The sequence below is a fragment of the Anthonomus grandis genome, chromosome 22, assembly GCF_022605725.1.
Source record: "Anthonomus grandis grandis chromosome 22, icAntGran1.3, whole genome shotgun sequence".
Lineage (NCBI taxonomy): Eukaryota > Metazoa > Arthropoda > Insecta > Coleoptera > Curculionidae > Anthonomus > Anthonomus grandis.
This window is the reverse complement of record NC_065567.1, coordinates 12,958,259-12,983,548: the sequence shown is the minus strand read 5'-3', so window position 1 is coordinate 12,983,548 and position 25,290 is coordinate 12,958,259. Positions and strand designations below refer to the sequence as shown.

The following is a 25,290-nucleotide window of genomic DNA, read 5'->3' as shown; positions in this document are numbered from 1 at the left end:
AAAAAAATATGCTCATTTCTGTTTAAAGCTTTATAACAAGCTTCTTTCTAATAAGCAATTACGAATTTTCTTGAAAATTTCCGAGGAAAACTAGATCACCAGTGTACTTTTATATAGACGCGAAAACGATTATTTCCCGTTAAAATATAGAGTGAGTCATTTGCGAGTCTGCCAAAATATTCCTTAAGGAAGGAGAAACCAGAAACAGAATTAGTTCGTATTAAAAAAGGAACTTTACACAACCGCAAGAACTATACAATTTATGATTTCAAAACTTAAAACAGCAACATAATTTAATAATAGCACAATTCTAGAAATTTAATATCAAACAAAAATTAAAGAGAAAAAAATATAAAACTTCAGAGACATCGAGGCATATGGCAATAAGAGAGCAATATTGTTATAGACTAAAAAAAGGTTAGAACGGTAAAGAAATTTGACAAAAGACCATGGTTTACACTTAAAAAATGCAAATTAAGCTTGTAAAAAGTTTTGTAAAATACCGTTGTACCTCAAGTCCATAAAATACCATTGTAATCCAAGTTCTCTTTTTTTTTACCCCATTTAAGTATGCATTTAATATACAGTGCATCGATCATTAATATCTACAAAATAAGGATCCACCGAATATGTAAACTCTGTTTATATATTTTGGGTTTTCTACAATGAGATTTGGGGTACTATTTAATTATGCAGTTTCCTTGCATTTAATAAATTAATACATGTATTAAGAGAAAACCTATATCAAGCTCTTAAATGCTAAAAAACGACTGTCCAGCGAAATTTATGACCGACTTTTGATTGAAGTAACTAAACACTTAAAGTAATGTTTATTTTCTTTCTTATTTAATACCCGCCCAGTTTATTTACGCATATCATTATATAAACCCATTAAAAGTGAAATAATAGTCAACGCATTATGGCAAAATGAACAAACAGTTATCATAACGAATAATTTATAAACAGTGCCAATAAAACTAGGTGACAAAATATATACCTCTATGGAGTATAATTTTCACTAAGAGACGGTTTAATGTAATAAGGCTGAGAAAGCAGTCAATTTTTCCATTTCAAAATCTTGAGGTCATATTTTGTCAGCTTTAAAACTTCAAAAGATCATAAAAACCTCACCTTCGCTATCACTCATTTTTTCTTTGGGGTCACCCTAAAACTAGCTCCTATTGCACCAACCCTTGCTGCAACTGTAAATTAAAATATTAAAGCATACCAGAGCCGCATTACCAAGCATGGTAGTACAAGCCGCATATTAGTCTCCAGTTTCTCCCATGTCTATTTGATTTAGCCGATCGTGATCTGATCTTGAACACTGCATCAGACCAGAAAATTCCGCCAAGTCGTCATTAGACCTCCTGGCCGAATCACCAGTTCCGCTGTCTTTGCAGGATGACCGCTCTGATGGGCAATCCTGTGGGATTTCTGTTAGTTCAGTTCCAGGCAAACGTGCTAAAGCTTTACTTCGGGCGCGAGATGATCGGCGATGGTGATAGATGATGCACACCCAGCAAATTGACGTTAGCACCGCGCAACACGCTACCGTGATTATAACTATTCCCAAAACATTCCCCGTATCAAGAACATCTTAAAATAGAAGGATATTTCTTAATAATATTATAGCAATTTAGTTTTGGTAAAAATTCAAATACAAGGTGTGCGAGACAATACAGTCCACCCTGAAAATCTTAAAAATAGATTGAAAAATAAATTGTTTAGCCAAAAACGGCCGAACACGTCAAAATTAATATTGAGGAGGCATTTATTGACAGAAACTGCATTTCTCTGACGTCAGCTCCTCAACCTGCAGAGTCCTTTTTTAAAATAGAAATAGCAGTCGAGTGATAATTTGAACGAAGAGAATTTAATTTTATACCCTATTTTAATTTTTTTAATTTTATCAATTCGTTCGCAAGAAATAACACATCTCGTGACAGTCATCTTCAAAAGTTTAAATTTAAAGTTATCCAGGTGTTATCTGTAATTAAGACAGAAAATACCCTTCGAAAATTCAGATTATTTTGCACGAAAACGCAGTAAATGCCTGCATATTTCGACGCCGAGTGTGAACAATAACAACAGTAGCACGAAATATTTATTTAATCTAATCCCAGTGATATTGATAGTATTGAGAACAATGGACTATACGGCCGTTTTTGGCTACACAATTTATTTTTGAAGATTTTCAGGGTGGACTGTTTTGTCTCGGATACCCTGTATATAAGGCAATATCTGTAACATATACCAAATACCATAATCCCTTAGTCAATGTTTTTTTCTGTGATGAAAATTATTCGTTATGAAATTACCACAGCTTTTTCAAAATGACAAATAGTTGCACTTATTTGAAAATGCATGGGTATGCTTTGCGTTAAGACGTTTTGTCTTACTTTTCCTCATATACATATTAAATCTAAATATAAATATCTACCATTATGAATGAACCGGAGGTTAGTGCGGTTTTTGTACAGCGAAATCGAATAATCGGAAACAAATTCAAATCAAGAAGAGCTAGACTAAACTAACTTAAAAATATTACAATATTCTGTTAAACTTCAATGCCCATAAAGAAAGTTTTATTTCCATGCAGATAAATTTTATTTATTATATGTGTATGTATATTAGTTTATTGATATATTAATATACTAGATACTTTTCTATCATATATTAGTATTATTTTTATATAAGTAATAAAGCTAACCCATTTTATAAAATGGAAAAAATAAAATAATATATTTTTTCCAAAACTCTAAATAGTTTAACAGGGATATGAAACTACGTTTTGTATGAAGCACATTGCATCAAACTTAAGTATTAAAGGTTATAAGATTAGTTCTAAAATATCTCTTGGACTGGGAAAACGCCTTGTATTTAAGGTTGTAGGTTTAAAATGAAGACAGTGTTAATTTTTTTTGTAACTTTATGGAGCCTAAACAATAAAAATAATAATATTCTATGCATTTCCAAATTTTAAAGCGTTACATTTGCAATTTAAGTATATTATATTGCATCTTAAACTAAAAAAAGATTATGGTTTGGCATTTGATACAAAAGATCTTAATGATATAAGAAATATTGCAAAAATCTTACTTGGCTTAATAACAATCCGGCTGTAACCAACCACCTCGCCTTGTGAGTTGTTTAAATGACATTCGTAGATGCCAGAGTCATTATGAACGGAATCCATGATTATCATAAGCTGACTTTCAGCTATTAAGAAGTGCCTTTCAGTTGCTACTATTTGTTCCCCATCCTATTAAGTGAGTTAAATGATTATAGTTAAATTCATAGACTGAAAGAAAAACTTCAAAATAAACCATACCTTGTACCACGTGATTGTGGGTTTTGGTACACCCTGTGCCATACACTGAAGAACTATATGCTCTCCAGCGGCCAGTTCTCTATCTTCTGGACCATTTGCTATTTGGGGTTTTTGGAGCACCTGTAAAATATAGTTCATATTGTTTCTTAGGGTAAAGTATAAAAGAAGTTAGTTGATAAGAACAAGATTTTTTACTTTAAAGATAGTTTCAAAAATTTAAATATTTCAGGTTAAAAGAGAACTTACTTCTAACCGCGCATCTGCAGTTACTTTTCCAGCCAGATTGTGAGCAGTGCAGCTATAAATGCCAGCATCTGTAGACCTAGCACTGACAATAAAGAACCTATCATCTCCATTATAAACATGCATGCGTCTTTCTGTTGCAGCTGGAAAATCATTTCCTCCATCTTTATGCCACGCAACTTCAGGTGGTGGCTCTCCAGTGGCTGCACATTCTAACATTACAGTTTGTCCAGCCTCAACCTCAACATTTTTCGGCTTTTTGAGGAATGTGGGAAATACTACTACAGAAACTGTGGATTTTCGGGAGTACGTTGTTCCGTAAACATTGCTTATAACACACTGGTATTTTCCTGCATGTGAATGCTCTACAGATATCAGTTCTAGGTGAGAGATCATTTCAATGGTTCTACCATCAGAGTCTACTTTGGATTTAATTATAGCATTTGAGTTCAGCAATTCCATGTTATCTTTTTTCCACATAAATGACATATTTCCACTTGAACTTGAAACCGCCGTGCAATTGAGAGTAACGTTTGCTCCCTTGAGAGCCATAATCTCCAATGGCGGCTCATCAATTAGTCTAGGTTTTGGGAGTTCATCTACAATAAAACTTATGTAGTCTGCTAAAGTTTAAAAACCATCATATACTAACCGCATGTCAGGTTGGCCATACTAATGGCACTTATAGATTGACCTTGAAGTGCAAGCGGATAAACACATGAAGCTTGAACGTCAAATTTTTTTGATTTTATCCATTCTAGAAACCATTTTAAATTGCAGTCACACAACATGCTTTGAGAATTTATTATCAATTGCTAAAACAAAAAAAAAAAATTGAATTTGTTAAGAGGTTAACATAAACATGGTTTATTCTTACTTTCAGTTGCGGCACTTTCACGAAAGTGTTATTATGAATAGAAGTAATATTATTTTCAGCCAGATTAATGTAAGTAACATTTCTTAAACCCAAAAAAGCATCAGAGTTAATAGACTTAATGTTGTTTCCTACAAGGTAGATTTTATCTAATTCGCCCATCCCTTGAAATACTCCTTTTGAATCTTCTATCATCCAAGATATCTTGTTGTAGTTAAGATATCTAAAGAAATAAATTAAATATATTACAAAAAAATACTTCACAAATTGCTTACAATTTTTTTAGCTTTGGAAGATGCACAAAGGAGTTGTCCATAATATTAGCAATTTTATTATTGCTTAGGACCAACTTCTGCAAGTTGTTCAAGCTTTTGAAGGTCTCTTCCCTAATAAAATCCAACTTATTATAAGAAAGGTTCCTATAATAAACATAAAAAAGTTAATAATAACTTAAGTTAGCATTATTCAAAACATACAGCATAGTAAGGTTACTGCAAAACTCCCAAGCATCTTTATGAATCTGATTGATCCAATTATGACTCAATGATAACCTGTTTAAAGAGTTCAGGCCATAAAGCCACCCTTTAGTAATTACTGTCACATGATTGTTATCCAAGTTCCTGAAAAATGTAAGATTGTTCAGACAATGTTTATTATTATATTTTCTACATAAATATCATTTATTATATATTTTTTTAATGTACTGTCAGAAAATGTATGCTTTACTATACCTTGGGCGTAGTGTTAAACATAGATCCTTATATTAATATTTCTACATTCTTTTAATTGAAAATTAAAATATCGTAATAATCGGCTACGCGTATTAATAATTGAGACATGTTAGATTTAAGTAAATATTGAACAATAATAACTTTTAAGTGCAATATGGTTCCTAATTGCATCTTCTGAATACATATAATAATTTACTTAATCTTTTCTATTTATAATCTTTTCTAATTATATATATAACTAACATTTAAAAAAATATATTTACATACGTCAAATAATATAATGATGCAAAAATTATTCACTACCTAATTCATTAAAATACACTTCTTTTAGGCCGATACTTACACGCATTATATATTATAAATAAGCTAAAAACAAACCATGTGAAATCTGTTGTCACACCAAAGGTAATATCAGAAAAACACTGTAATACCCTATGAATAATAAAAATACCCTAACTATTTTTAATGTGCTTCAATTCTTGCTCAAAACTTTATCTCATTTCAACTATAAAATGCAAATTGTTTATATTCGTTTTTTACTATACTTTAAAGAAATCGGGAAGTGCTTCTCTTCTTGATTGGTTCTTCATACCTTTTTATCCCAGTGCTTAATTTACATCAATATTATAAAACTAAATTATTCATATAATTATTTTAGATTTACAAAATATCTTTAGATAATTAAAACCAATCAAATTTGAGAACTATTCGGAATTACGTGCTATTCTAAATATAGTTTCGGCTAGTTTGATTAGAAATTGAAGGATTAGTTTAAATTATTATAAGAAACCCTTTGTATATTGTGCTCCTATGAAAATTACATCTGCCACCTCACGTAGATGCCTTTTATTTATTCATGCATATAATTTATTTTAAATATTATAGCGTATTTAGTATACTTGTATAAAGGGTATTATTTAACAATTTGTCTATAAATATCAAATTATATATATTAGAATGATGTATTGAAAACTATCTTTATAACAGCTTTGATTTGTTTAACTTGTTACAGGTAAAAATCGTCGTCAGCTAACCACGATATACTTTACAGTGATACACATCTCTGTTCTCAAACAGCACTAAGGCAATTGTATTCTTGAATTATAGAATAGCACTATGTATACCACATATACTTTATGTCGAGAGTCACTTAGGAGAACAAAGAATTTTTCCTTCCTAGTACTAAATAACGTAATTATGGGTAATAGCGGCTTTTCCGAAAATTGGGTTTTTTGGAAAACAGGTAGATTTAGGTATATATTTTTCATTAAGGTTGGCAGTAATAGATGTAATTACGCACTATGTCACTCACGGCGGCATGCGTGTTACGTGTCCGTTTGTCCACTTTTAACAATCTTAACCCAACCTAACCCACACGCCGCCGTAAGTGACTTAGTGCGTAATAATACCCTCGTCGTGATGAAATTTGGCTTTCAGCTACTTTTAGTTAAAAATATATATTCAAATATACGCCTTTTTCAAAAAATCCGACCATTTTTCGTTAGTTTTGACAAAAAAAAAGCCACTATCCTCAATAACTACTTTAAATAAATTCGTAAAAGCAAATAATAATTATAATAAAAATAATTTCAAAAATCGAAATAACTAGCTAACTGGCAAGATTTGTTATCGAATCCCCCTATATATAAACAAACTAATAAATTATGTCACCCACTACTTGAATTACACAGTAATATGCATAAAAATTAATATAACATACACTATACAAATTCATAAATCACTAAATTACATTTATCAAGTTGCTTGATAGGCTGTGTAAATAATATACGCACGTATGTGTAGCCACAGGTTTATTCCTAATAGAAATTAATACACGTTAGAAAACGAGTATAAATTCTATAATAGGTTAAAAGCAGGACGCCTTCTATACTCCATTTAAAATATGATTTAACATATAGATTTGTATTATTCGTCAACAAAATTTGTTTTGCGACACATACAGGGACTATTGTTTAAATTATTGATTTATTAAATATGATTTTTCTATAGTGATGAAAGTCCTATTAGAAATATTATGACCAGATGTGCATATGCGAGTCAAGCAGTTCTAAGAAGTGATAAGCCTTTCTTGTAAATAAGCATTATGAAAGGTAATTCTCTCTTTGTTATTGTTCATACCTAAGCTTATCAATTGAACAAAAGACACTGAATCAGCAAAACAGAGTGCATGTTGAGATAAAACTTATCTGCAACATTAACAATATCTTCAAGCCTTGAAATGTAGATTATTTAAAGACAAATCAAAGCAATTTAATACTTTGTTTTAAAAGAAATTTTTGATCATTGGGTTTTAATATATATTTATTTAAAGATATATATTTTAATATTAGGATAATCATTAGCCATATATTTTAATAATACCTGTGTAATTTATGACCCATACCAGCTGTACAGTTCATTCTCTTAATCATTAAATTCCAACAAACCTTAAAACATAACTAATTTTGCAATATGCAAGTTTTATGAAAATAAGCATTTTAAATGTTTGTTCTTGGTTTCCTTGTATTTTAGATCTCAGGGTCTGTTCATCTGAGGGTAAAAAAGTAAATACGATAACATGACTATGCCGATTTAAAGTTTGAAAATGTATTACAAGTGTTTATTAATAAATATAAAGGGTTCGTACATAAAAAGGTTTAGATAAGTTCCAGAAAAGAGAACAAAAACATCAATTTAATTCACATATTTTTTAATTCTAATTTCAGGAGTGATGCATTTCAAGCAAATGGTCTTGCCATCATCAGACTCTAAAATATATTCAAAAACATTTACAACAGTTTTTTTTTCTGAGAGATGATTTAAAAAAATACAGACTAAAATTGTAAAATTAACTGTAATTAAATTAACCTGCCAAAATGCTTCACTACTTAGATTACGATTAGCATTTTATTTATGAAGAAAAGACTTCCCCTACTAACTTTTCTATGTTACATTGACTCCACTTCAGAATGGACTTTTCCCTTAAAACATATTTTTCATACCAGAGACAGAAAATCATGTTGAACTAAAGGTCTTATACATGAACAGTGATCATAGGTATATAACAGAAAACAATTTCACATTATAAGAACTACAAAAAGGATTTCAACTGTCAATAAATACCTAGTTATTTTCTGGATGCATACACAATGAAATAAATACTTTAGTCAATTATTTCACATTTATATATGTTTTAATGTATCGGCTAAGTGGCATTGTAATTTAAAAAGAAAGAGACCATTTATTATATTTTTATCAAAATATACAGGGTGATTTTTTAATATTGAGACAAAATTCAGAGGCGTGTTCCTTCGATGAAATCAAGCAAATAATAATGAACATTCCTATGAACATAATTATGTCCTAAACGTCTTAGGCTTTACACTATAGAGTGGTATAATTGAAACAAAAAACTTATGTTTTTCAATAAATGTTATACCCCTAGTAGATATTTTTTCTGAAAATTGGTATGCAGTTTTAAAGCATCCATAGCGTTTTTCCTATATACAATTAAAATATTTATATTCGCCATTGGCGTTCACGCGGCCTTTTAACTGATTTTTTTTAAATTTTATTTTTGTTTTACTTATAATGAAAAATATTTTTGAATTCTTAATTTTTTTAGGGCATATCTGGCCTCTTGCTTATTTTTTGCCTGCTGCACGGTTTTCGCATAAAAAAAAAATTAAAACCATTATTGCGGATAGCCATAACGCCTAAATCTGATTATCTTAGTCAAGTATTACTTTTATAACTCTGTTTCCAGCAATTTTTTTTTTAAATGTTTTCCGGTAAAACATTTATAAAATAATCTACAAGAGTATCAAATTTATCGAAATAATTAGGTTTTTTCTTTAAACTTTACCTGTAAAACCATCCTGTGTAAAATATAAAATGTTTAGGAAATATGTTGAACTTTTTTGCTTGATTTCATCCAAGGAACATGCCCCTGAATTTAAAAAAATTCAATTCGCAATATTAAAAACAAAACACCCTGTATAATGAAATATTTAAATACAAAAGAAGCTATCTAGCACGATAATCCACTTCTGTATAAACATGGGAGTGGGTATTCTTATTACCGCTGGCACCTATATATATAAATTTATGCTCTTTAAAATTGAAAAATCTTTAAAATGATTTTGAATTCATCTTTTAGAATCAAAATATAACTTTTCATTCTTGCAAATATCTGTTCATTTTTCATTTACAAAAACGTCTAGAAATATTTTGCAATAATAAAAAAGAGCTTAAATGCTTTAAACATCTACTTAGGAAAATGATTTTATCAAGTAACAAATTTTTGATAATACTAAGTAAATGTGTAATACATTTCTTATCTTAAATAACAACTATCTTACTTAATCAGGATTAACATGATTGGTTATTCCAAACAAATACTTTTATAGCTCAATATAAAATAAAAATGTGTACAGATACCTGCACAGAGAATATTATACACATGAATTATTGTCAGAGATAACAGGTTTGATAAGAATTATAAAAATTGTTATATTATTAATTGTTATTGTATTTGTAAATAACCAACACAAACAGTTATTTTTCTGGAGAACAATATTGATTGTTTAGCAATAGAATGTCAATAACCAATAGCCCTTAACTGGAATGGTGACATTTATCTCTAATAATGCTGGAAATTCTATGTTATATATTCAATTTATGTGTTTACTATACAGGGTAATAAATGAACCTTATCAAAAACCAAGAAATGTCTTGTAATTTTAAATAAAGATTAAAACATTCATTTAACTTATAGAGTTAACCTATTTGGCAGCAGGTTTTTTTTTTAATTATAGACATGCTACTGTCAGTATAATTGCATTATTACTTTTGACATAAATACCTACCTATTCATCATTATTATTTGAAAAAATATATCCATTGCCCTTATGAATATGAGTTATAGTTAAAATAATTAGTATAGGATCTATTAAAACTAGAACTTATTAGAGTCAAGAATATTATATATGCAGTTCTAATATTCATAATCCACTGGTCAAATAACATTCAACCAGGCATGGACATAGACATGTTTAATCTTAAGCTCGAAAATTAAAAACAAAAAACTACCTAATCAAAAAATTCAATCATTTTAAATGAAAGCAGATCAATTTTAAAACTAAAACCATCAATTTTAATTTATATTTTTACATATTCATAATAAAACACTTACAACTTTACTATGTTCTTCAGTCCATAGAATGCTCCATCATTGAGTGTATTAATCTCATTATTTTTGAGATTAAGGACCTGCAAGTCTTCCAGATTTTTGAATGTGAGGGGTTCAATAGCTGTCAGCTTATTGTTATTTATGTTCCTAAGAAATGATAATTGTATTATAATTACTATGCTACAAAAACAATATTATTCTCAGCTTATACAACATTAAGGCAGACAACAGACCATTTACTAGTAATTAATATTATTAGAAGTAATAATACTAATTATTGCCAGTCATATACATGGTGTCCCAAAAATATAACGACAAACTTAAAGGGCTGGTAGGTGACACCAAAACAAATATTTTTTGTCCAGTAAATATATGTCCGCAAATTAGCTGGTTGGGCTCTAGAGCAAAAAAACTGTTTTCAATAATATTATTTTGCTCATTAACTGAATCACTGCAGTGCAGTTTAATCATTATATTGTTTATCAAAATGAATTATTGGTTACAATATTTGCTCAAAATGCCAACCATTTCCTTAAAGCTCAATATTGCACTGTTGAGTCATTGAGTTCCTAACTCTTTCAAACATTCCTGAAATAGCTTCTACATGGGTACAGCCGGACATTATCCTTGGTAGCAGACCTTCCTCATTAGGAACACATGTTGCATAAACCAAACCTTTAGGCAACCCCAAAGAAAAAAATCTAGGGGGTTGAGACCAGGAGAACACACGGGCCAGGCAATGGAACCTCCTCTTCCAATCCATCGGCAGGGAAATCAATGATTTAAATACCGGAAAATGTTTGCACCAAAATGTGGAATTGCTATGTCATGTTGAAACCTTATGTTATTTGTAAGGTTTATAGGGATGTTTCACAATAATAGCAGCAAAGTATTTTTTAGAAAAGGTAAATATCCGCATTCATGTGTCTTTTGCTCTAGTGCCCAAATGGCTCATTTTCAGACATATGTTTACTGGACAAAAAATAATTGTCTAATCACCCCTTGAAATTTGTCTGTATATGTTTGGAACCCCTGGTATGTTTATACAATTATGTAGATCTAAAATAATAAAGGAAAAAAAAAACAACCTATAACTAGTCAACTTTAATTGACAATCTCCAACAACTAAAAGCCCTGAAACGTCTTTAAAAACAATTTTACTGGTAGATATATATTTACCCTGTAAATTCTATGCTGCGGGATTAACAGACTTTTATGAAAATGTTGATAGAATTATGAGAGGCATCTTGAATTGGTATTTTCTTTAATTTGAGTCTATGTACACATATTGTTTTTATATCTAGACCCAAATTCAAATATTATTTATTTAATTTCTTGCAGATTAAAAAAAAATGCTGTAAGAAATTAGGTTTTCTAGGTACCTAATATAATTACAATAGTAAACATACAAATTTTTGTATAATATAAACATGTATGTAGCAATTTAATTTTGGTAATATATGAGTAATATATAATATGATCTATGTAATAGACTAACAGAGTGAAATGTTTTTCCTTAGTGATTATATGTTATTAGCTATAACTTGATTCATAATACTGACTGTTTTAAACAGTTATAAATTAAATCAGTTCAACTTAAACACAAAATCTTATTATTATATATTTTCTGTAATTACAATGTAAATGGATTCTGTTGATAAATAAATACATCTGTAAAAAATAGAGCATGAAAAAATTGAATCATATTTAAACTAATAGCTATCATCCATACCTATTAATGGGTATTAGTAAAGAAATTTTTCTAATGGAATACAGCATTTGTTTGCAAATTTGCTTTAATGCATTTTGATTTCCTGTGAGAATTTTTTTTGCAGGCTATAGGATTATGAGAAGAAGCAACCTTTTGGGTCTGTCTAAGTGGGAAGTGAAGTCTAGTATATGCCAAAAATCATACTTAATTGGAAAAATGAAAATTTCAGATCCAACTAAGACTCCTGTAATGTATTGGGAAACTTAATATACAACAGTGTGCCCCAAAAATTTGAACTGGATTCATTTGATGGCTTGAATTTAGCCTTTACACTGGGATGATCTAATGACTCAACAATATAAATGTGACGATAAGCAAGAGCCATATGTTCAAGATCATTAGAAATCTTCTAATCTAAAGTCCAGCATTTGAAATAGCAGTCACAATGTGGTTGGAAAAACTAATCTGAGAGCAGTGGTCGATTTATCACCACACAGGCAACATAGGGGATGGCCTGGGACAATTTAAGTATGGATACAATTTTTTTTTGCATTGAGAATGTTTGTTTCAACTCTATTTTAAACTGTAGTGCTGAAATATCATGCTCTGCCAAGAAACATGTATAAAACTATCATCAATCTTGATTGGGGAAAGGTAAGTGAAATGTTCTTGCATTGTTGACAGTAGTTAGATTTGTCCTTATCAATAGATTGTGAAGAAGCTACCTGTGATTTTGCAGCTGGAAACTAAGGTGCAAAAACCTGTGAATGTGATTGTTGGGAAAAGAGGTTTTTGACTTAGCTGACATAATTTGAATATAATATACTCAATATAGGTATATAAGATTTCAAGCATTGTTTTTTTTTTAGTAACCGATTTTGGGATGTGCACCATACAGATTACAGATATGTTTGGCATTTTCCAGTTTGCAGGCCACATGCTGTACATTTGCATCACTCACATTTTGTGACTGAGGCTGTCGCCCTACATGTTCCTGATATAAATAAAACAAAAATTTATAAACATAAAAAATCCTAATTAATTTGTTCTTATAATAAGTAAAAAGTTGTAAAAGAAGACAGAAATAACATTTTCAAATAAAAAGAGAATAAGTAAATTAGAATTTTTTTTTGTCTATATGAAAATTTTTCAAGTATTTATAAAACCAACATTACAATCCTTATATAAAACGGAAGGAAGTAACCATTGATTTTGGCATGCATCCCAAATGGGTTAATGCTATGAATTGTCTTGAAATATCAATAATAATATTGATTAAGCACCCACAAAAAAATTATGAAAATTACATACATTATTAACATGACATAAAAAAGAACTGCTTACTAACCGCTCCTTAAAAGTATTGCTTACTTGGTTTAGGTAGACTTACTGCCTACTTACATTGGTTTTTATAAAATATAATGATTTTAATTTGATGGTAATTTATTGAGATGGGTGAAATTGCTTATTTCAATAATTCAATTATAATTAAAATTACAAATCACTCATCTTCATAATAATCTAGAGGAAAACTTCTACAATTCCCATGCCTCGTCACTTCTTATGACTCAAATGAGACAATTATATTAAATTGAAATAATTCTTTTTTTTTCATGATTCAACCAAAAAATCAAATGAGTTTTTCATAATGATATAATGAGTGTTTTTTAAATTAATAATGGGGTAATTCAATAATTAACTAACCAGTTATTTGATACCTAAATGATTATGAAACACAATTATAAAACACAACATAAAAGGCAAATTATTCTTTCAGATAGCCAGTCTGGTTTTAGGCCCAATCATTCAAACCAGTTGGCAGTTTTCAAGCTTATATCCTTTGTGATATAAGCTTGATCGATTTATTGAAAGCATTCGACACAATCAACCATGGTCTACTGGTGTCAATCCTTGAAAATTATGGACTGAGGGGAAACTGTGCCACACTTATAGCCTCTTATTTAGATCAGAGGGAACAAACAGTTTGCCTTGGCTCTGGTAATGGTATATATGTTTACTCAGCGTCATCCTTGGTGGTACAGGGAGTGCCTCAGGGTTCAATTCTAGGCCCAGTACTATTCATATTATATGTAAATGGTCTCAGTGAGTGTTTTCCAGGGTGTTTTATCAACCAATATGCTGATGACACTTTCATAATCTTGTCAGAACATCTAATTGAAGAGCTATCTGTCAGAGCTTCTCAGGTGGTAGAGAGGATGCAGGAGTGGTGTGACAATCATGTTCTGAAGCTTAATGCTGATAAAACCGGGCTACTGACATTCTCCAAAACTTTACCTCAAAATTCCCTACTAGTAAAGTTTGAAAAAAAGTATCTTTGAGAGGTAGCTTCCTTAAAATTCCTTGGTATACAAATTGACTCCTGTCTCACATGGGTCCCACACATAGACACTCTTGGCAAAAAACTAAATAGTTTCTGTGCGTTAATGAGGCGTCTATGAGAAGAGCTTTCCCTAAATTGTCTGAAGCAACTTTACTATGCATCGGTCCAATCTCTAATCACTTATAGTGTGATGTTTTGGGGATCTTCAACTGACTTCGTGTCAGTCTTTATAGCACAAAAACGCATCATAAGATGTATGCTCAGACTCACACCACAAATGTCTTGTAGGACTTATTTTACTAAGCTTGGTCTACTCACTGTTCCAGCTCTGTAAATTCTTATGTTAGCTATTTTTGCAAAGAAACACCTACATGTTTTTCAAACTAATGAAGATCATTATGCTGAGGGTATGTCTATTGTGACAAGGGGGAGAGCTGAACTGAGTGTCCCAACTCATCACTCTGCCTTTTTTCAAAGATCTCCTGCCTTTGCTGCTATTAAAACATATAATAGATTACCTCTCACCCTAAGGCAAGAGAAAAATATCATGAAGTTTAGGAAAAACACTGCAAGGTATCTGTTGGGCAAGTGTATCTATAGTTTCGATTTACAATTTTAAATGTGTATTATGATTAATATTAAGGGTTTGTTTACTAATTTATTTATCTTCATAATGTATCATACTTGAGATACAAGTGGTAAGGTAATGCACCCATTATTATGTCCAACATTATCTTTTTGTTCTTACTATTTTTATTAGATCTTGAAAGCAATAAAGAAATTATTATTATTATTAATTGTACCTAATATTTTTTTGCCAATACTTAATACCTCTTTCTTAAGGTATCACTATTACCTGGTGTTTATTTGTCAAAGGAATATCTAAATATGAGATATGATTATTTCAGAAAAAAAGCTTTTGCCTTTGGACAGTCTTTTTGACAAAGGTATTGTTTGTGCCACCATTACTGCTGTTTGTTTATAAGTTTATTGATATTCACAAACAGTAAAGTACTATGTGTCAAGCTGATTTATATTATACTGATGGTATAGTTATATTTTCATTTATCAAAAGACATAAGGTAATTTTATCAAATTATTCATATTTTGATTGTCCTAACATAATTATACTTTATCCTTTTTTATTATATCAACAAATTTGTCTAATTCAGTAACAAGTTTGCTTAATTGCTACCAGTAAAAAAAAATAGAAACCAAAATGTTAAGAAATTAATTTTTTGAGAACACAGGTAATACATAATATACAACTCCATTGTTAAAATCCTGTTTAAACCTCTAAGTAGGGCTTTAAGTAAAATCTAGCTAAAAACCTATACCTTTTGTGAAGTTATAAGCATTTTTACTTACAGGTGATTTGTCCATTGAGGTAAATTTTTGGGTACAACTTTGAGACCTTTCCCATCACAGTCAACAAAAGTATTAAGGTTCTGACAGGCCTTTCCCGTTTTGGATTTTGCCACACTTACAGAACTAAAGAGCAAAACCATAGAAGAAATCCAAAAACAAACACCCACCATTTTGGAAAAACAATCTATTATAAATCATCGTTTGTCAGTTCGCACTACCCAAACACCAGATATTTTAACCATTTTAAGAAGTTTCCTTTTAGTTTTAGCCAAAGGGATAGAAAACGCTGCTAAGTTTTCTTAATAATTCCTCAAAATATGATTGTTTTCAACCTACTGCTTTACTGGTTACATGACCCTTAAAAGTTCAAAGTTCAATTCACTCAAACAACCAACCAACCGTATCGCAGTGGCAAAACTACAATACTTCAATAAACAGTAAACAGTACAACAGCCCAAACAGTCAGGAGTAAATAATAAAGAAAATCTCACGACAGTAATAATGACAGCCGCTTGCGCAATTATAATTTAATTTCCATTATTTGTGGTGTGGTCATGAACTCTAGAATCTCAGGACGTTCAACGGGCACTGATGGCGGAAGCTAAAGGTGCCTGCAAGCTTCGCTGTCCTGCGCCGCACATATGAAATGCGCATCATTTAGTATGCGAGTGCTCACAAAAACATGAGAGATGTCGATTTCCATTAATAATAAGGCTTTTATTTGCAACAGTCACCCTCTTACAGGAAATACAGAAAAAATTGTTTGCAACAGGTTTAAGGTTTAAAATTAAATAATACAATATAATATTAAGCTAATTGAAAAGTTATGGAAGAGGCTTATAGGCTAATAAAAATTTTAGAAAACATATATTTACTCAAAGCATTACCTACCTACAAAATCTTTAAGAGAAATTCAAATTATGAGATTATTGATTAAAAAATCCTACTAAGAAAGACATTGAAACAACAAAGAAGTCCAAGTTGTGGTTACAAAGAGTATTAAATAAGTTACACATAAAATAAATCGGCGACCTTCTAAAAATGTTATTTATTGCTCTATTACACTGAAATGTTCGAGAGTTTCTAGAGTTTAATCTGGGAACAACAAAGTAAATTTGATTTAACAATGAGCTACAGTCGATTTTATAATTAACTAACTTATATAAAAACACCACGGCCTCTACCACACGGCGGTCGGCTAAGGCTTTCATGTTAAAACGTGCAAGCATTATATCTTGACATGTTCCTCTTGCTGGATAAACAGTTAAACACCATTGGTCTTGTACATTAAATATTTTAAAAATCTATGCTGAATTAACTCAATTTTATCAATTTCCACCTGATATATTGGATGCCATATAATTGAAACGTTCTCAAGCTTGGAAGAACTGCACCACCCCAACTTCATCAAAATTGCGACAATTTCTAATTATAAAACCCAGAGATCTGGATGCTGCTATAACTGTATTATGGATATGATTTTTAAAGTTGACATTTTGGTCAAAAGTAACACCCAAATCTTTAATTTCAAGACACCTAGTCAAAGGAAAATTTTGTATTTCATAATTATGCTGAATAAAATTTTTGTTTCTACAAAGAGTTACCTGAAAACACTTTGACACATTAAAAAAAAGTGTGTTATTCCGACACCAGTCATATATATTATTTAGTTCAGATTGAAGCAGTTGGCAATCAGATATGGTTTCTATTTTTCTATAAATTTTTAAATCGTCTGCAAAAAGCAGTTTAAGACATAAAATAGTCAGTGCAAGGTAATAACATAAACAACAAAAAAAGAAGCGGTCCCAAGTTTACACCCTGTGGGACACCAGATCTTACGATGTATTGATTGGAGCGAAAACCGTCGATTTCGACAAACTGCATTCGGTCTAGAAGGTACGAAGAAAATTATTTTATTACATTTTCAGAGCAACCCAGATAATAAAGTTTTATCAATAAAATAGTGATATCTACTTGATCAAAACCCTTCTGAAAATGCATGTACAGAACATCCACTTGACTTCTGTTGTTTAGGGCTTGACATATGTATTCGGAAAGACAATATAAATTAGTGATACATGATCTTTGTTCCATAAAACCATGTTGATCGGGCAATATTAGTGTACTTACTTGTGCGTGTAATTGTTTGTGTATACAAATTTCAAAAAACTTAGAAAAATTGTATAGAATTGATATCGGTCTATAGTTTCTAAGTTCTGACTTTTTAAAAACTGGAATAACTCGCGCGATCTTCTAACAAGACGGAAACGAACCTGTTTGAATGGATAAGATAAAAATGTGAGCTAATGGTTTCGCTAAAGGTGTAACGCAGTCTTTAACTAAAAAGCTTGGAATAGAATAGGTACCACTTGTTAATCTCTTTTTGAGTTTTTTGAATGCTTCGATTATATCGGACTCTTGAACAGGATTAATTAGGATTGTGTTTTGAGTATGCAGTAAAGTATGAGGAACAAAGTTGCTTGCATCTGAATCAATGAAAACGCTCTGGAAGAAATTAGCAAAAGCCTCGACTATTGACTTGGGATCCGAGAACTCATTAGTGCCATTTTTCACCACACCTGGTATTCTGGAGTCACACTTCTTCATCTGTATGTATGTCCAAAACTGAGAACTGTCAGTGTAGATATTATTTTGTAATTGACGTAAATAATTTAAAAATGTACTATCAAGTAGTGTTTTAAGAGTTAGTCTAGCATTTCGAAAAATTTTATAGTTATAGTTAGTTTTGTGTTTTTTATATTTTTGTAAGCTAATTCTTTATTTTCAATTAAGCGAATGATCTCAGAAGTGTACCAGGGGGGATATCTTCGTTTCCGATTTATTTTTAATGGTACAGTAGTTTTAAAACATTATTAATTAAGTTATACAAAATGTCATAGGCTTTGTTAACGTCTGTGCATTCAAACAATTGCTTCGATCGAATCGAATCGATATTCAAGATTAATTCATATAGAAGAGGAAAATTTGCCTTACGAAAGTTAAATGCCCTATAGGAGCAGTTTTGCACAATCCAAAAGGAGACGATTTTTTCATTATTAAATTGTCAACATTGATAAGTAAGGGGGGTGATAATGATCGACTCTTTATAGGGGTCTGCTTGTTTCAGAGATTTCGCAATCGATATTTGAAATTACCAAGTCCAATGTGCGCCCCATAACATTTTTTACAATGTTTAATTGTTTTAGGCCCAGAATATTTAAAAAAGAGTGCAGATTTAAAAAAGAGTGCAAATCAGTGCAGCCTTGGTGTCAAATTCATTTATACCATATAGAGGAACATTAAAGTCACCCATAATAATAAGTTTTTGATTAAGAATTTCATCAAGCATGCATATTGTTTCTATAAACTGCTCAAGGTAGTCGTAGGGTAGAGAAGGCATAATATAAATTACAATAATATTTATACGATATAGATTATTAATACTTATTCTACACCCTACAATATCGATTAATGGGAATCGCCGAATTAAATCGGCAAAATTAATCTGGATAGCCCTAAGTTTCAATTTAGTTGCTAGCAACACCCCCCGCCCCTTCCGACGCCAGGAGATTCACAGTCGCGGTCAGCACGACAGACATCATAGTTAGAGGAAAACAATTCAGAGTTAGATATATCGGCCTTTAACCACGCTTCTATAAGTCCCATAACGTTACAAAAACCTATGAAAACTGCGTTAAAAATTTTGTCACATTTAGTCTTACAACCTCTAGAGTTTTGGTAGTAAAGTACAAGACTTTTTGAAACATTTAAGCTGGAAGGAGGTGACTTTACTAGTTTAAAGAAATTACTTTAGGAATTCCCTGTATATATTTAATCACAAGATTACGCTCAGCATTATCTTCTCTTATTTTAAGTTGTGATTTAACTTCTTTGTATTTGCTTAGGGGTTTTATCGTAAGAGATAGACACGTTTTTGTAATCCTGCGATTCTTGGACCTTTTTGGAATTTTTTATTAGTTTATGTACGATATCTTCGCTTGAAAATGTCAGTCTGATAGGACGAGGTTTGTTGCTACCTGGAGTGTATTTACCCAGGCGATGGGATTGAAAATTATCTATCTGCAACTCCGGGACGATCGACTTAACTATTCCCTTGACATCCTTCATCTCTTGACTTATTCTTTGATCCTTACTGATAGTGGACGACGGCTCCTTTAGATTAAATATCATTAAATTGCGTTTCCGGTTGTTACGCTCATTAATCTCCGAAATAATTTCTTCAAAGGGGGTTGGAGTAATACATTCTTTAGAACCTGTGTTTTCCAAGTTAAGCTCCCTTACTTTGTTTTCCAACTCAGCTATCTTGGACATTAGTTTGGATGTTTCCTCTTGTATAATTGACTTTATATTGGAGATATTCTCCAACTTTATTTCGCAATGTGAGTATAAAACTTTTAAGGCCCGAACTTTTTTCCTCGTAATGCGGGTATAATCATCGGGAGATAGCCCAGCGCAGGCTGCATGCATGGATTCCTTGCAAGCATCGAATTGTATCGAAGATTCGCGCGCCGCGACCTGGTTACCGCAGTTTCGGCAGAATTTTAACTACTCGTTACTTCTCGTTACTCAGATATTAGGTAGTGATTTGGAGTATTCGTTACTTTGGTTACTGTGTTGTTTTAATTCATATTTGCGTATAAACTACCATTGTTCTTAGTGTCGTTATACAGTGTGTATCATCCAAATGGCATAAATTCCATAATAAATAAGGACATTTTTGAAAAATATCACTAAAAACAAAAAAAAAATTGTTTACAACAGACTCAAAAACTAATAAGTAATACTGTTTATCTGTTAATTAAACAACAACAAAACATTAAGATTAATGTAGGAAATGTTCAATTTGCTCGCTACGAACATCCTGGCAACATCTTAATCTTAAATAGAAGTTTATACTAACGTTACTCAACATCTTAGACGTGACCGAACAGCCGTTATTCGTCCTCTTAAGTCAACTAAGTCATTAGATTAAGAGGGGTTTAGTTTTGTAGATAATATTTTTGAGGTTGGGGATATCATAAGAAGAAGTCTAATGATGCCAGACCAGGGTGGTGCCGGCCATTCCATCGGTCCTCGCCTCCTCATCCACCGATTTGGAAATATTCGGTTATGGTCCTGCCGGACATTGATTTGATAATGAGGTGGAGCTCCATCTTGCTGAAACCATATTATATTAGCTAGAATTTATGAATTTGCGACATTAGGATATAAGTTTGTCAATGTTGACACGACGTTATTTAGCAGCAGTGCTAAATAATTATCACCATTGCCATCGATGAACATCTCCAACTATTTCTGCCCAAAGCGATAAATGGCTAACATATCAAGAATAATATCCTATTTTGTATCATCACTTACTGAATTCGCAGCTGGTTTTTTAATATGCCTTACATGCTCAAGCTCACGAAACTGCTTTTCTATTTTCCTAATTGTCTTTTGGGATATAGGAAGAAAATTGAGATATTTTGAAATAAATAAGCGAGCAACTTAAATTCTGCGTTTCTGTTAAATAAACCATTTTTTCATATAAGAAGTTAACGAACTTTAAACGACTAAAACACACTTTTAACAATTGCTGACAGACAATAATTTTTCACACTCTAATAAATTAGAATATAGAAGCCAAGTTTCTGTATAAATCGTGTTGTATAACAACTATAGCCACGTCCATACTGAGAAGTCCATGCATTGGCAGTTAAAGCAAATGAATATGATTTATAAATTAGACCTTAAGTTTTCATTTTTTTTATTGATATTCTTGATGCAAGAATGATTTTGTAAAAGTAGTCCTACTAGACATGGTATAAAAGGCTTTTCTTGAATTAATCAATTATCTAAAACCCTTATCTTCTACAATTTATAACTGTTCAATCCTTGATAATTAAGTATAAAATATGGAATACTAATTTTTTTCTTCTTAGGAAATCGGTCTAACAAAATGACTAAGCCTTTTCTTTTTCTAGACAATAAACTATATTTTGGCCGGAAACAGACAGTCATTTGAATATACATATTAGTATATTTGCATTATGGCCTATTAATATTTAGTGAACACTGAATACCCGAAATAGTCAAAGTAATCATTTAATTTTCAGATCGGTATTCATTACGAAGAATTCCGAGTTACGAGTACTTGAGTAACAAATAGTTACTTTTTCAACAATTCTAAACGAAATAACAACAATACAACATAACCTTGGAAAAGCGGGCCAATAATGTTTCTGCATAATACTGGGTTACATGAGCCCGAGAGAGACAGAGAAAGCGACAGAGCGAGGTAAGGAAACGTTCGTGCGCCTCGATTTTTGCCTCGCAAATAAATAATTCAGTATCGGCGTCGAACGTCCTGTTCCTAGGGTTCATGGGTGTGGGCAAATATCATAAATAGAGGTCTGTTGCATGTCTTGCACCTCTTATTTTAAAACTGTTTCACATTGTCTATTATTTGGAGCAACTACTTGATTTGTTTGTTCGTCTTAATTTGTCGTCAGCATCAGGACTATATTTATATATACATATAGACTATATATAAATATATTTTACTTTCAGCACTAAAAATATAGCCAACTATTCATTGATCTGAAAAGTCATTGAGAAGAAAAATCTCAGCTTTCATTAATACATTACACAAGTACAAAATTAGGACAGGCTGCAAAAACAACACAAAAATACATAAAGTGGATGAAAAAACTGACAATTCAAAAATGAAAGCATAAACCTAATGTCCATAGCAATCTCCAAAAAACTTGAAAACAGGCAGCATTCAAACAGGCACTAAAATTGCAAAACCTGCAACTTTGCCTTTCCTAAAAAACGGAAGGAGGAAAATAGCAGTGTACTGATGGTCCTTATAGCTTCAAAACTCATAGAACATCTCTTACTCTCAGACAAGGATTATGGTTTCCGATAAAAGAGATGTATCAGTGCACTGTGAAAGATTCAGGAAAGAGCCGCAGAAGTCAAGCTCATACCCTGCGAAAGAAAAAATCTATGCGCCTTAGTAACGGTCGATGTAGAAAATGCTTTTAACTCGGCTCCAAGGGCTTACTCACAGAAATCTGAAAAAGAAAAAATGCTTCTCACTTGCTCTATATACTCTATATAATATGTTGGCTAGCTATTTCGAAGACCGATGCCTAAACGGTAGAGTAGACCAGCAAAAAATAGTTACGTGCGGTGTCCCACAGGATAGTTTTAGGATCTAAGCTGTGGAACGTCTATTATAACGGGATACTAAATTTACCAGTATTGAGAGGAGTGAGCGCATATGCGGATTATCTGAGTATCCTAGTATAAACTAGAGAAAAGGAGATAAAAACTTTATCTTCCCAAACCATATCAAAAACATTGTTAAAAAGTCAACATTGGTTGTTTTGAGTTGGAATATTTCGAGGGTACAACATCAACAATGTGCAATGGTAGTAGCAAGAACTCCTCCAATAGACTTGCTAGCAAAATAGAGGACGGGAATAGATAGAGAAGGAAAAGAGGCCAGAAATATAGCCAATGAAGGACTAATATCCCAGTAGAAAAAGAGTACGATCACGATAATCGTACAGCATGTTCGAAAAAAGGCTAATGCCCAACATAAGACCTTGAAAGGAAACACGATGAAGGAGAGTTTCACCTGACGCAGCTACTCACTGGCCATGGACTCTTCCAAGCTTACCTAAAGTGCTTTAACTTAAATCAAAGAGAGAAATGCTCTTATTGTTGCGGCACTGATACTGCTGAACATACATTCTTCTACCGCACTAGGTGGGCAGAACGAAGACAAGTTGCAGACAAACAACCGATACACTAGACACTAATACAATAGTCAAAAATAGAAAGAACCCAGATGATCCTAAAAACACGAAAAAAGAAATTGAGTCTCCCAGAGAACAAGGATTAATATGAAGATACACTAGCCAGACCTTTACAAAATGTAGAAAGCATTTCAAGCGACAGCAATGTACAGACATGTACTAAAAGAAACAGAAAAGAAATGTTATCCGGTCTAAATCTAAGCCAACATCCCAAAGAGGTCTTAAATAAACGAAGAAAGCTGACTGAAAAATATAACTCGAATTACACATATTACACATAATACATATAGTCAATAGTGCTGGATGAGAACTGAGTAACGCGAGTCGGAGATTCAACATGCATTTTAAGCTACGTAGTATTAGTGCTTCAATAGAGCTCTCCTCATTATAATTTACATTTAAATCACCTGTCAGTAGAACAGTGGAGGAGCAAGGGATTTCAAGCAATAGACGACAGAATCCAGACTCCATGAAATAATTCAGTCCTACAAAAGCTAGAAATAACTACATAATTATGAAAGTTCACCAATTCGTTCCTTTTAAGCCAATGTTCAGTAAGAACTACAATATTAGGATCATTAAGTACATGTAAAGTAAAGAAAGTTCACTCGTTTTATTACGAACAAATTGAACATTCAACAACACTAACGAAAACTTGGAACTGCTGGCCGTTACCGTCTTAACTCCAATGGGGTCCGACGGGAAGATAAAAAATTTTCCTCATCAGCTTAACCGAACTTGTGAGATTTCCGGTCGCCTAGATTGACCTGGGCAGCCTTTGGTAAACTAAACCATACATTTATTATCCGTATACCTCAAAATAAAACGATTTAATCAATGTATGCTACCTGTTCTTACTTATGACGCAGAAACATTGAACTTACAAGAAAAGTTGTAGATAAGATCCGCGTAACTCAGAGGATCAGCAGCCGGATTTCAGGTGTCTTTCTTAGAGATCAAATCAAAAATGAAAAAATACGTTATGACGTGTCCCTGTTCTATAGTGCTATAAAAAATATTTCTACTATAAAATGCAATTGGGCAAGGCACGTTGCCAAACTATTACAGATGGAAAAGACGTTTGGACGAAAAGGTTGTGGAGTCCAAGGCCAGAAGCTTTCCGGAGTAGAGGCTGCCCACGTACCTGATGACTGATAATCTGAAGCATATTAGCAGCAATTGGATGCAGGATGCACAAAATAGGGACAGATGGAAAGGACTGATGGAGACCTATGTCCAGCAGTGGATATTTATGGGTGAACGATGATAAATATTGATCGAATATGATTTTGTTTCACCACTCTACTAAGCTACTAAATACGTGTGAGCAGTAGTGCTAATTACCAGAATAAAGCTAACTCTACTAACTGACACAACTTCTTTAATTGTTGATGCTGGTGCAGCGAATATTTCTCACATATCTCAAGAGTCATGTGCAAACTTGAAAGACTGGGCTGTTTCAAACAGATTTTTTTTCAACGAAACCAAAACCCAGCAGACTATTTTTTCTCTTCGATATCTTGATTCTTTCCCGCATCTCTCGAATGTAACAGTAAAGGCTCTGTCTCAATAAACACACTCATTGGACGCACTCTCGATTGCTTAATTCAGCTATTTTCATTCTATAATGACATACTGTCTTATCAGCTAGGGGTACTCGGTACACAT

The 25,290-nt window shown here is 31.9% G+C and overlaps 1 protein-coding gene across 1 annotated transcript; it reads right to left on the bottom strand.

Annotated features, from left to right (window-relative positions):
• Nucleotides 1-1,064: 1,064 nt before the first annotated feature.
• On the bottom strand, nucleotides 1,065-16,273 carry LOC126748935 (leucine-rich repeats and immunoglobulin-like domains protein 3). Its single transcript, XM_050458481.1, has 11 exons — nucleotides 15,794-16,273; nucleotides 10,377-10,520; nucleotides 4,928-5,071; nucleotides 4,727-4,870; nucleotides 4,455-4,674; nucleotides 4,230-4,392; nucleotides 3,581-4,176; nucleotides 3,335-3,454; nucleotides 3,103-3,265; nucleotides 1,258-1,599; nucleotides 1,065-1,202 (listed from the first exon to the last, which is right to left on the bottom strand). Exons 1-10 carry the CDS (start codon nucleotides 15,961-15,963, stop codon nucleotides 1,268-1,270), a joined length of 2,196 nt encoding a protein of 731 aa, XP_050314438.1. The 5' UTR covers nucleotides 15,964-16,273; the 3' UTR covers nucleotides 1,065-1,202; nucleotides 1,258-1,267.
• Nucleotides 16,274-25,290: the final 9,017 nt, after the last annotated feature.